This window comes from Solanum lycopersicum, chromosome 4 (assembly GCF_036512215.1).
Source record: "Solanum lycopersicum chromosome 4, SLM_r2.1".
Lineage (NCBI taxonomy): Eukaryota > Viridiplantae > Streptophyta > Magnoliopsida > Solanales > Solanaceae > Solanum > Solanum lycopersicum.
The window spans coordinates 40756839-40771113 of record NC_090803.1 but is presented as its reverse complement, the minus strand read 5'-3'; the positions used below and the strand labels follow the sequence as shown (position 1 = coordinate 40771113).

Genomic DNA, 14275 nt, shown 5'->3' with positions numbered 1-14275 from the left:
GTTTGGGTGAGGAATGGATTCATTGATCATCTTTTTGTGTAGTTGAAGTTTTTCTTTTGAGATTTGTTCAGAGACTGCTTTGATGAACTTCTTGTTCTTTTCTTTTGTTTGTGAAGTAGATGCTATACCCTGAAGGTGGTCAACTTCATATAAATGAAGTTTCCTGGTTTTGCTTTCTACAGGTTCCAGGTGTGTTCTCTCCTTCACTTTGCCCTACTTGTCATGTAGCACTTGTGTTTTTCCATAAACTTGCATAGCGAAATTTCACATGTAAACTGATGATCCTGTGCTGCATAATGCACAAGCGTGGAAACATTTCAATTTTCAAAATGACAAGGTCCATAGTTCCTATTCATGCGTTTTGCATGGAACAATCTAAAACAATGTTCAATGCTTTTGTCAGAAAATATTCAAATAATTGTGCTCGAAAAAGTGTTCCCAAATTCAACATACAGAGTAACCACAGTAACATCTTAATTGACTAAATGTCACAACAAGGCTAATTTAGTTACAAAAGCCTGGCATTTGTAGCAGATCGAGTGTCATATCAAGTACACAACTTGAACATTCTTAATGAACTACACTTTGAATCTTGTAGTTCTCAAGCCTGGATTAATGTTGCTGATTACATCACAATCTACTGTTTGGAATGCTCCAATTCTTATCACCAAATTGAGTGTCACAATGGCTAACAGTTGGTGGACTTGCAGCTTTGCCTGCCTTATGTCGTGTCTGGAGGCATTGAAAGGTATAACTTATCGGAGTCTCTGTGTGTATAAAACTCGAGACTTTACAAAACACCTTTAAATAACACCATCTATTCAGACTTTTCAATTTCTCGGAATCTTTTCTCCCATTGTTGTGCATCATAATCTTGCTCATATAAGTCCCTGTCTGTACTGTAAACAATTCGATCCTGGCCAATAAAAGTTCTCTGTGCCATATCCCGGGCACTCAGGAGCTGAAAATTATACATATAATTATGAGAGTTGGTACATCTTGAAAGTAGGAACGAGACATCAGTAACAGAAGCTGTAAAAATAATCAATAGGCATCAAACATTGGTATTGACTTGTCAAGCATTGGCTCGTCTCACTCAAGTCAATTTGCAGACAAGGGGCATTGCGCTAAGCAATAAATGTTACAGGTGTGGAGACATTTAATCATTTTTGTTTACTGGTCTGTAGCAGCTCAAGTTTGGGAAATGTTCTACAAAGTTTTGCGTTCGAGATGGATGATGCCAATGTCCACTACAAAAGTTTTGAAAAGCCGGAAGAGAAAAGATTTGCCTAAAGCAATGAAGAGCATGTGGAACATCAGTCCAGTGTGTATTTGGTGGTGTAGTACGGAGAGAAAGAAATATAAGAATCCTCATTGACCATGTTCGAGTGGGCTATATGAATATGTTACTTCATTTGACTCATCTCGGAACCACTATTATACAAACTAATAATAGTAAGAAGAATAATAAGAATAATAATAACAAAAATAAAAAGTATGTTCTTTATATTTTCTTTTTGAGCTTATGTTCATTATATTTTCCAGTGATGTATCTTTGAAAGGCTAAACAACTGCTAGTAAGGCATAGAACGCAAGTAAAAATGATGACATGACTAAGACAACTACTCCCTCCGTCTCATAAACCATTTTGAGACACCATTTAACTTGGCATGGTATTTAAGAAAGAAAGGAAAACTTTTGAAACTTGTGGTCTAAAACAATCCTTAGATATTTGTGTGGCTATATACCTCATTAAGGGTAAAAGGACAATTTTTAAGTTAAATTGTTTCTAATTATAAATTTATAATAAGGAGACATTCTCTTTGGGACAAACTAAAAAGAAAAGAGTGTCATTTAAAATGAGACGGAGGGAGTAATAAGTAGAATCTAAATGGAACTTTTTTTTTAAAACAAAATTGTAGCCTAACTTTTTTAGGTCTTAAAGGATCACCAAGAGGTTGTAGGCAGGGGCAGATCTACGAACATGGGAGAGGGCACCATGGCATCCGGAAGCCTCTGTCAAAATTTTGTATATGCATAAGATATTCTCAAATGTTATTTGTGCCACCCATAGTCACAAAGTAGCGTGAGGTTCCAGTTGCAAGCGGTTAATCTGTTTCAAGGGTGTGAGCTCGATTCTAGTATGACAACTCTGGCAGAATTTTTATGTTGCGTTCTTCGTTTCTTTTGCAAAAAAATTCATGCCCGAATGATTCGAACCCACAACTACTTGATTAGAAGTCGAGCACTTTATCCATGGGACAATGATCTTCAAATGTATCAATATATTGTATTTAGCTCACTCTAATCAAATACCTTAGTTGTAAAAAAAATTTAAACTTAATTATTGTTGACCTTGGTAACTGTTGGGGATGGCAATGGGGAGGGGGTATCTTAACCCGCAAAAATTTCAACACGCTCGGCATGACATTTTTCTTTGATTTCAACCCGCTCCGTCCCGCCCGGCATAAATCCACCTCCCTGCCCCGCATGAGTATTTGTTTTCTTTCTTCTACCTTGTTATTTACATATGGTATTATTTTCCTTTCCTGTAATACTAGGTTAAAAATATTATGCAGAATAATAAATTAAAAATAAATGAATTTAAAAGAACATTCAAGTTAATATTTAAAAAAAGAAAAAAAGAAGAAGAAGTTAATATATGACTAATACTACAAGGATTGTAATGTTAAAAAAAGAGATAATGCCCAAGTACCCCCTCAACCTATGCCCGAAATCTCAGAGACACACTTATATTATACTAAGGTCCTATTACCCCCCTTAACTTATTTTATTAATATTTTTTTACCCCTTTTTAGCTTACGTGGCACTATCTTGTGGGCCCAACGATGGTTGACTTTTTTTTTCGAACTAGTGCCACGTAGGCTAAAAAGGGGTAGGAAATTACATATAAAATAAGATCAGGGGGTAATAGGACCTTAGTATAGTATAAGTGTGTCTCTGAGATTTCGGGCATAGGTTGAGGGGGTACTTGGGTATTTTCCCTTAAAAAATAGAATCTTACATGACAAAGAAGATGAGTATCCTTGACAGATGCCCAAGCCTCTTATCATGTTGCCTAGTAATTTTTTAATAGTTATTTAAAACATTAAATAAACTTATTTTTAATCCACTCTATATTTCATTTTTTAATTATTATTGTTGAATGTTGATTAATAATAAATTTAAATTGGTTAAATTAAATTCAGAAGTGGTTAAAAAATTTGGAGTTCAAATGGGTCTTCTAGCATAGATTGTATTGCCAGCGAGCAAAATTAATGCTGAAATTTCAGCCATTTGTTTCAACCCACAACTGCCCCGCCCCGCTTGAAATTTACAATTATTTGTTAGCACCTGCCCCGCATAAGCTAACCCCCCCCCCCCCCCCATTGCATTGCCATCCCTAGTAATTGTTTCTGTATCTATCAAGAACCAAAACAATGCTATGTTGCACTAAACCATGTTTACAAGAGTATTCTATGGTCTACTACTCTGTGACTATTCAAAAGGGATCATCAATAGGTTAGATAGTATCCGGAGAAATTTTCTTTGGCAAAAAAATAAAGAGAGAAAAGGCTACCATCTAGAGTCAAGTGGAAATCAGCACACAGAGCAAGAAAATTGGGGGGCTAGAGATCAAGAACTTCAAATTACAAAGCAAGGCTCTGATTACATTTGATTTCTTCGGCCTCTTCAGATTAATTACTATTGTCAGCTGAGGCTTGAGACTTCTTAATATTACTTTGTCTAAGTTATTGAAATTATGTATGTAAAGATCTTCGGCCTCTTTGTATTTAGTTTGTTACTTTTTTTTTTGTGTTTCCGCTGAGTTTTGAATATGAGACCTTAGGGTTCTCAACCACTTTCTATTTAATTTGTTACATAAAGTGTGAAGTATTTAAAAAATACAAATAGTTATGCCATCATTGAGTGTTTTTAGAATATGAAAATTTTGTCGAGTACAATTAAAAATCAATTGACATATTTATGATATTACTAATATTGTTAAAAGCTTTTTCTTTGCACTAAGTTGTCAAAATTATTTCAATTTTTTCGTTTGATCGATCTGTCTATATAAAGAAAAAGATAAATAATCCGAACCAAACTGCAAACGATCATCTCTTTACCTTATTTGGACTTAATAAATAGCAGCGTTGTGTGGTACCCCTACCCTCCAAATTCTGGATACGCCTCTGGTTTTAGTTCCTTCGAGACAACTTCCTTCCAAATGGATCTAGGTCTACCTTGTCTTCTTTTAACACCTTCACTCACCATGATTTTACATGTAGAACTGATGCCTTTGGTGTTTGGCAAAGGCATGACCACCATCTCAAGTTGACTTCTATTATTTTATCCTCAATATGTGCTACTTGACCTTATCACAAATGTGGTCATTTCTAATTTTGTCTAGTCATGTATGACTTACACATCCATCTTAGCTTCCACATTTTGTGACACTTCTTGTGGATGTGTTGGACTTGAGCGGCCTAACATTCACTCCCATAAAACATTGTTGGTCTTATAATTTGTTGTCCAACTTATGTCACACTTTGGTAAGACATCTTTCTATCACATAACACCTCGATAGCACTCTCCCATTTCAACTATCTGATATTGAATCTATTTGTGACATCTTAATCTATTATTTCATGCTCTTGGAATAACAAGCCTAGATATCATAATTATTTGCATTTAGACATCACAATCCCATGTAATCTCACCTCAATTTCCAAAAAATTCATATATGTATAGCATACATAGACGGGGATGTTTTGGTTTATTGATGTAATAAAATGTATTCCACAATCTTTGAGCCATACTGTTTATAATATATATTTACTATTTCAACAGAAATACACAAAGTGTAGATGAAATCCAAAGAGACTAGATATAAACTTCCAGAAACTTAAATACTGGACTGTTTAGCATTGTAGAAGATTGCACTAGGGTCGCAACATCCCCCACAATACATGGTCCCTTCTTACTATTATAAAAGGTCGCTGCACTTACCAATTCTCAAAAATAAAATAAAATAAAATAGAGGATATTCTCACATTCATAGTTTGAAAATAAAGTACATATCAGTCCAATAGGTTATTCATTCATCAATTCGCACTTGCAATCTCCTACAGTTTTCCATCATATGCATACTTCATTATTATTTATATCATTTTAAAACATTAATACTAATTAGTATGAGATATACGTGTTCGAGAACTAGTGTGTGTGTGTGTGTGTGTGTATATATATATATAATGATTGAATCACACAGGTATTCTTATCATTTGGTAGATCCAATTCCATGACCTAATATTTCTTTATTTTTGATGATCGTGGTGTCTAGGCCAACTTTTGCGCATCTCGACTAATTCCACAGAACACCTGCCACCTCCCACCAGTAATAGGCAATCAGGTAAGTTTGTCCACCAAGGCTAGGATAGATGAGAAGAATCACCTACTGTTTTGTGTTTTGTTTCCGCTGAGATTTGAACAAAGACCGTAGGGTTCTTGACCACTTCATTGACGACTAGACCACACCCTTCGGTGCAGTCCATGACCTATTGTTAACTACATAAAACTACTTTTTACAGCCTACAACAAGATTAACTCTACTGGCATAAACAAAGACAAGTTTAAGTAACCAAAATACACAACTTAAATGTTGTTAAACATGCCACATTACATTTGTGTGGTTATAAAAAGTTGTCATTAAAAATAAAATGAGAAGTTTAAGTTGATAAAATTTCCAATTTAGAAATTTGCCATTCTTTTTTGAAAGAAATAGAAAGGAAACACTACCACATAAAATGAAACGGAGAGAGTAGTAAAGAAAGCAACCAAAAATTGATACCTTCCTCCGCAGTGAGACATCGGGTCGTTCAAGTACTTGTGCATATTGTTCCCTGGATCGATTTCTTCTTTCAATTTCACCATTTCTCTTTTGAACAAGAAACCATCGGATCAAAGGAATGGTGAAAAATGAGCCAGCATAGATCTGCCAGTAACATCATACAGTAGTTAATGAATGAGCAGTTCGAAACACTATTACTTCCAAATAACAAGGGGAATACATCTGAATTACATAACTGCTGTATAATATATTAGAATCACTCAAGACATGGAGTTCCCAAAATAATTACTCCCTCCGTTTAAAAAAGAATGATCTTCTTTCCTTTTTAGTATGTTTCAAAAAGAATGACCTCTTTCTTTTTTTGATAACATTTTAATTTCAGCTTTCCACATGACATGTTTAGGCCACAAGATCAAAGGGTAATTTTGTACATTTGACCTAACTTTAATTTAGGACCACAATATTCAAAAGTCTTCTTTATACTCTTAAACTCCGTGCCAAGTCAAACCAGGTCATTCTTTGTGAAACGGAGGGAGTAATTGGTGATCAACTAGCACTGGAATTTGCTGTAATTTACTTTAACTGGAGGCCAAAATTCACTACTACAAAGACAGAAATTCAGGCTCAACCATGGCGAAGTTTTAGTAATTACAATTAGGCAACATTTCCAGATTATATTTTCTATTTACCAAGTCGGTTCGTACATCATTGTTTCAAAAGAAAATAAGTTCCAGATGCACTAAATGGCCTTGAAGAGAAAGTAAAATCATCAAACAAAGTTGTGAGAAATATAGGAGAAAGATATTATTGAATTGTTGTATCTGCATTGTTACATAGACACCCTATTTATAGACACTACAATACCATCCTTTACCAAGTAGATACTTCTAATTATTCTTATTCGTGATACTATTCCTATTCCTATTCTAAGTAGGATTGTATATACAATTTCCCCTCAACCCGGTGCATACAAGTCATATGTACCTAGCTTGTTACAAATGTAATTGATACGTAATCAATGAGGAGCTGGAGAGATATTTGCAAGTTGATCACTCGACTTCACAAAATTGAATTTGATGCAGAATGTTGATAAAACACAAAGCGGACTAGCTCTATTACGAGTCATGCCAAATTCTTAAATTACTGTGTTGAACTTCCCAAATAAAGCTTAAGAAGAACGTTTTAGATTAGAGGCTACTCAACTCCCTTGAGCAACAAAATCAGATGGTAGCTCCATATAGACTTCTTCACAGTGCATGGTCGCCAGAAAGTGCTCAAAATGGAAACGTGCTCATGTGTAAAAGAATATTAGATTTGATGGCTAAAAGTGGTCACAATCTGAGAAATAAAATTATATTGTTCGAGTCAGGTCAGAATGATGGCACGGCAGATGGAGACTTATCCCTGCTTCAATATGGTGGGCAATATGGAAAGAGAGGAACTCTAGGTGTTTTGAGAGCATAGAAAACGGTGTGCAAAAAGTGAAGCTCAACTACATTTTGCTATTATGTTTTTAGTGTAATCAGTTATACTTAAATGATATTGTCTCTATAATTGATGTTTTAGACTCAATTTACCATAGAGCAGTAAGTTTTTTTGGGGCTTTAGTATATAAGGTTTCAGGACCCATGTACTGTTTTGTGATATAATATACAACCTTACCAAGTTCAAAAAAAAAGAATTATATGGTAGGGTGGGAATGATGACATGACCCTATTGGAAAATAGAAAGTATATAGGTAGAGTCTGATTGACGACACGACCCTACTAAAAAAAGAGAAATTATAGGGTAGGGTCATAATAATGGCACGACCCTACACAATAAGGAAGTAGTCACCGAAAAAAACAATGCTACGTAAATCAGATATGAAAAAAGTAGTCACCGAAAAGATGGCACGGTGCTACACAAATCAAATATGAGAAAGTCACCTGCGAAAGGATGACATGGTGCTAGACATATAAGATATGAGAAAGTAATCATTACCTTCTCAAAAAAAAGATATGAGAAAGTAGTCATCAGAATGATGGTAGCATGCTACACAAATCAGATATGAAAAAGTTGTCACCGCAATGATGGCACGGTGCTACACAAATTAAATATGAAAAAGAAGTAATCGAAAAGATGATACAGTGTTACACAAAAACAAATTAGATATAAGAAAGTAGTCACCAGAATGATGACACGGTGCAACACAAATTAGATATGAGAAAATAATTACTTAAAAGATATACGGTGGCCCAACTTTTGCTAACATAATCATTGGCCAGAGCTGCCCGCTGTAGGCCAGAGCTGCCCGCCTACAGCGGAAGCTCTATGATTCTCTACCAAGATCGTAGAGGCTCATGTGAGAAATATTGGAGAAAAATATTATTGAATTGTTGTATCTACATTGTTACATAGAGACCTTATTTATAGACATTATAATATAATTCTTTACCAAGTAGGATACTATTTATTATTTTTGCTCCTAATACTATTCCTATTCCTATTTTAAGTAGGATTGTGTATCCCTATTCCTATTCTAAGATTATTGTTTAAAAAAAAATTGAACTCCAGATGCACAAAATGACCTTAAAGAGAAAGAGAAATCATCAAACAAAGTAATCAAACACTAAAATAAAGTTTAGCTCACGGACAATACTATAGTTGATACCTGAAGTAACGGAAATATCTCTGATACAAATGAGATGAAGCTACTTGGACTGACTGTCATGTTCCTTCAAAATACAATTCAAGTGGTAGATGTTAGAGAAACATTGCAATGACCCAAAGTAATGATTACAATTCTTGACCGCAAGGACATCACTTAAATATATAGGGGGGGGGGGGTTATAAATTACAATTTGGTCCTGACTAGCTAAATTGAAAGGTCAAGTCCAAACCCATCATCCAGTAACAGGTAACCACAGGATGATCCACAAACTAGTTTTATATAGAAGATTCCAAACAAGAGCTATGATTATTCAAGTGTGGATTACAAGAAATCATGCCTTATTTGTTTGACTTCATACAGTAACTACCTCATAACTATCCAAGAAAAATGATTATTAAAAGACATAGATTTCATTGGTAAAGTAGTGGTAGTGGCGGCAGAGAAGGGGGTATTTCGAAAAGAATACAAGCTGATTTGATTGGTTGTAATTGTCTATATTAATGTCGATGATATGGAGGAACAATTGGGATTAAAGGAAGCAATGGGCTGGGACAGTAGGCAACGTTGAGATCAAGCTGATCGAAAGCTTGCATAGTGTCAGCAGCACAGTGAAGAAAAACTGGGAGCAGTGAAATAGTGAATTCATGTAGACTGCAATTTGAGGATGTCAGTACTCCTCTTTTATTTTCTACAGTAATATCACCACAATTTGTTTTTATGCTTTTTCTGAGTCGAGATCTATGGGAAACAACCTCTCTACCTCATAAAGTAGGAGTAAGGTTTGCATAGACCACCACCTTTCCTAGACCCCACCATGTGGGATCATATTGGGTATGTTGTTTTTGCAATTTGAGGTATCAGTGTAATTTCAAATACAACTAATATTATTTTTAACATGAATACAAATATATCTATACTTTTTTTTTTGGAAAAAATACATATTCCAAAATATGACTCTCCATCCTAATTTAAATGTTCTTACTTTTCCTTTTGGTTTGTCCCAAAAAGAGTCTCTTTCAATAAGTAGCAACTTTTTCAATTCCAAAATTCTACTTGAAAGTTCAAGATCACAAGATTTAAAGGACTACACGTCTTTAATTTAAGACCACAAGATTGAAAAGTCTTTCTTTGTTTATTAAATTACATGTCCAATCAAACTAAGACACTTTTATTGAGATGAATGGAGGAGTATATGAATTTTTCAGCACACAGATTGCGCTAGAAACTATGTTGCGCGGACTCTTCAACATTGGAGCCGAATTCGTCTCGACGCGAGACTGGTGCGGGTGCGAGGTGCGGGTCGGGTTCGGTCGATCAGATCCGGATACTTTGACCAGAGCCGAAAAAATGGGAAAGAAAAAATTAATTTCATGTCCGGCGAATGTTAGACGACTTTTCTCCAATGAAGTTGTCACAAGGTCTGATTGCTCCATAGAAAAAAATTCTTGTACAAGATTGGAGAGGAGGTGAAGGCTCCATGGGAGAGAACAAAGAATTCAAAGTCTTGTTCTTGAAAAAGACGAGAGTAACTTTTTTTTCTTGAAAAGGAACAGAGAAGGGTAAGGGAAGGTTAAGGGTTTCTTGGGAGAAGAAAGGGCAACACAACACTTAAATGAATTGTATCATCTAATTGTTAGGCTTTAATGATTATTTTTTTAATAATAAATAAAAAGAACTATAATTATTTTAAAATTAATTTCAGTAGTAACTAGTCATAATTAATTTATGCTTTTAAATTTGTACATAGAATTGATATGTTTTCAAGTACAACATTTTACAAGATATTTAATATTATTGTTATTACTGGGTAAATTACCCGTACTTCGTACCAATTGAACTTTTTTTATTAAGCTCACATATGATCATTCGATAATATACTTATTTTAGATATATACCCTACATTGTCAAGAACATTTTATTTCAAGGCAAAGCGTTCCTCCAAAATCTTAAAGTTCTGTATTTTTTTTTTGTTTTCTTATAGAAATTATGAGTTATAGAGAGATTTCGAGTATAAGAAAGAAGTTTAAGAAAAATCTCCATAGAAATAGTTAGTCAGAAGTAATGAAATTTGCTAAATTCCAAATAGTTATAAAGAACAAAATCACACAATAAAGAAGGGACAAAAAAACCTCGAAAAACAACACTCCCAAGTAAAATGGAACATCACGTCCATATAAGAACATACTAAACTAAACTCAAATGGAAGATCTTCAACTCATTTCTTATGAACTCCATCAATCTATTTGTATTATAGTATGACGTATCATGTATATGTTTTAAAATGAGCCTAAAATTGATTGTATCATACATGTTTTTCCTCATTGTCTCAGAGTAGTCATTACTATTGATTATGTTTCATATCACCGGCCTCAACTTTTTTTTGATTGAACCATAGTTATTTTTATTATTATAGTACGCAGTTAGAAAGAATTAATCAAATTATCAACCATAAAGTAGGTGACCTCTAAATAGGACAGTTCACAACTGTATATTCTAAACCAAAATTTCAACACCATATTAAAATCTCACAGCATAATTTTGTGAGCATTTGAATTCACAAATATCTAAAAATAATGATAAAAACAACCTTGCTTTCCTAGCAATTTACATGAATGACTATGGGTTAAAGTACATCTTAAGCTCCATAAAACAGAGGGAAGAAAACTTTGAGGAATGAAACAAACTTCATAAGAAGCTTAATTAATGTATTTGAATTCTACTACCCTAGAGCGAAAAAACACCTACAAATAATTGTGGTAGGAAATCCTTCTATTTATAGTCAACAACGGATAGTAAGAATACATTTTTATTATGACTTACTTGAAAGGTTACAACTCTTTGGAAAAATTACAACCCTTCGGATAAGTCACAACCTTTTCTAAAAGTCATATTTTTTCATAAAAATCGTGACTCTTCATAAAAGTCACAACTTTTCACAAAAGTTACAACTTTTGATGTAAAAGTCGCAACTCTTCATTATAGTCACGACTTTACATAAAAGTCACAACTTTTCAAAAATGTTATTACTCTTTGCAAAAGTTACAACCCTTTGGAACGGTTAGAATCTTTCACAAAAGTCGCAACTTGTCAAAAAAGTTACAACTTTTCATAAAAGTCACAACTTTTCATGAAAATGGAAGGCTAGTTTGGAAATAAATAAATTCAAAAGGAAATTCTGAATTCTGGTGGCGCTACATAGGAGAACCTAAGGTTCTCTTTTATATAAATATATGATTATAACTATATTTTATAATATTGAATAATGTTAGCTTAATCCCCGCACCCGTATCCATACTCGGATTCGCATCTGTCTCGGATACCCGCATCCGAGTCGGAGCAACTTAGGCTAGAAACTTAAAGATGTTCACAACAAAAAACAAATTACAGACCTTGCTCTTCTTTCAAGGAATCTAAAACCTGTAAAATTGAATCAAGATTATCCATATATTCAGTTTTACACACCCAAAAAGAAGAAGAAAGAGAATCCAGTTCATCTTGATCTTATGCATATTGCTAGTTGTATCTTCAAAGCATACTGGGTTTCACTCCTTCCAAATAGTCCACCAAAAAGCTTCTACGACGATCCTCCATCTGGCTTGTTGGTAGTAATTTTACCTCCTTCATTCCAACATGACAGAAGTTTAGTTGTTCTACCTAGCATTGCCCTTATAATACCCTTAAGGTTAATAAACAAGTTCCACAGCTGACTAGTCACTTGCAATATAAGAAATAGATGGTTGATTGTCGCTACCTCTTGTCTACACATGTGACACCTTGAACAAATTGATATGCCTCTTTTCCTTAGATTATCCGCGGTTAGAACAACTTATTTAACTACCAACCAAGTAAAGCATGTCACTGTATATTCGATAGTTATATCCAAGTCAAGCAACTCGAGTCCTTGTCAAGATATAACTCCTATCTACCATACCATCCATCTATTATTTGTTTGTAGTCTTATGTTGTATGTAGGAGTCCTAGACTTGGTTTCCTCTGTTGTGTATATGTTTCCTTCATGTATCAATGCAACAGTGAGCAAGAAACAATGTACTTTTAGTTCTAGCAGTACCCAACCTCTCTCCATCAAGCAATCATGAATGAATTCCAGCAGCCCATCTCCTCCATCATGCACTCCGCCTTATCTCAATTATGCTAAAATCTTCTAACTACCTATTCTGGAAAACACAAATTTGGTCATTCCCTCGTGGCCAAAACCATTTTGGATATGTTGATGGAAGTAACTCATGTCGTCCATCTCACCATCTCAGGCAAATAAAATAACGATAAAGAAGTTATTCCCAATCCAGTCCATTCTCAATGGATTTTGAGACCTTATGGTTCATAACCACTTCATTGACCACTAGGCCACACATCACTCAATATATTACTAAAGCGTAACTCATATGTGATGAGCTAGTTGTTGTCGTTTGTCCTTTCATATTTTCCTATCAAAATAACTACATATTAAAGGGCCTGTGAAGTGACTTCAAAAATAACGCCATAACTTCATTAGCTCGGCCAAAACCTATCACGTTCAATGAACTGCAAGCCTTTTTTTAAATCATAAGTTTATTCATGGTCGGACCCTCCCATCGATGTCCATCACACCCGATCACGGGCTCATCATCTTCACATATTATGTCCAACGATGCTGTTAAATTCATTCAGTGCTCTTCCAGGACAAATCGTACCACAAATTATAATCATTATTGTGGTCAAAACAATGGTCATGGCAGAGGAGAAAATCATGGGGGCAAATCCTATTCCTATCGACGCAGCTCTACTACAAGGCAATAGTGGTTTGCTAATGATTCACGCCAAAGACATCAAATTCACGACCATTTTAATCATCTAGCCCCAAAGTATTTCTAGAGGTACAATCACACCATCAACCTACAACATACTTGTCCCATCATGCTCAAGCCCCTATGATCCGCAAGGGTTTCCTGACATTTGGCTACTTATTACATTACTCTCGATTATACTAGCCTACAACAAGTGGAATACTAATGCTGCGTGGATTAAATTCATGTTTGTGATTGTCAAAGGCTCCACATCATCATACTGTTAATTTGAGTCTATCTATCTCTTCGAAATCCCTTTTCCTCAAAAAATATTCAAGTTCCTTCTATTACGAAACGTCTAATCACAGTTCAAATATTTGCACGAGATAATAATGTATTTCTTGAATTTCATGCCTCGTATTATCATGCAAAATATCAAGCATCGCTGACACTTCCATGTTTTAGGTCAGAGGAATGACAACCTCTACTCATTTCCTCTCAAGTGAACTTCTAGGCGTCATCCTCATAGTTTTCATCCACCTTTCTTTCAACAAAAACGTCCTCTACCGATTTGCACATTCTGCTAAGGCATCCTCACCAACGTGTCCTTCATCGACTTATTAGGAAGTGTGGTTTACCTTGTTCAAGTTTTAATTTCAATCATATTTGTAATGCGTGACAACTTGCCAAGTCACAAGTTACATTTTCCAATTTCAATAAAAAAAAGTACTTCCCTATTATATATACTATTTGTTGACGTTTAGGGACATGCCCCCACCTACAAAGTGGAGAAAGTGCTCAACTGCCAACTAACATGTTATCCTAATCCTCGCCCTTTGTTGGATATGTTTATGTCATGTCTAATCACCTCTTCCAAATTCTTCCTCAATCTACCTCTCCATAGACCTATCACTACCAATCTCTCACACCTCGTCATTGGGGCATCTATACACCTTCTACTCACATGTCTGAACCATCTCAACCTTG

General features: G+C 34.8%; 1 protein-coding gene across 4 annotated transcripts in view; it reads right to left on the bottom strand.

The window, feature by feature from the left end:
- Positions 1-394: 394 nt before the first annotated feature.
- Positions 395-14275, bottom strand: part of LOC101261224 (uncharacterized protein At5g03900, chloroplastic) — a 39880-nt gene continuing 25999 nt past the window's right edge. For 2 of the 4 annotated variants that reach the window (XM_026030698.2, XM_026030699.2), the window contains exons 11-14: positions 8505-8568; positions 5852-5995; positions 2356-2549; positions 395-961 (exon numbers count right to left, since the gene is read on the bottom strand). In XM_026030698.2, coding sequence (XP_025886483.1) covers positions 955-961; positions 2356-2549; positions 5852-5995; positions 8505-8568 — 409 coding nt within the window. In that variant the 3' untranslated portion in view covers positions 395-954. The remainder of the gene's footprint in view (positions 962-2355; positions 2550-5851; positions 5996-8504; positions 8569-14275) is intronic. The other 2 variants (XM_004237502.5, XM_010321565.4) reach the window with 1 other exon arrangement.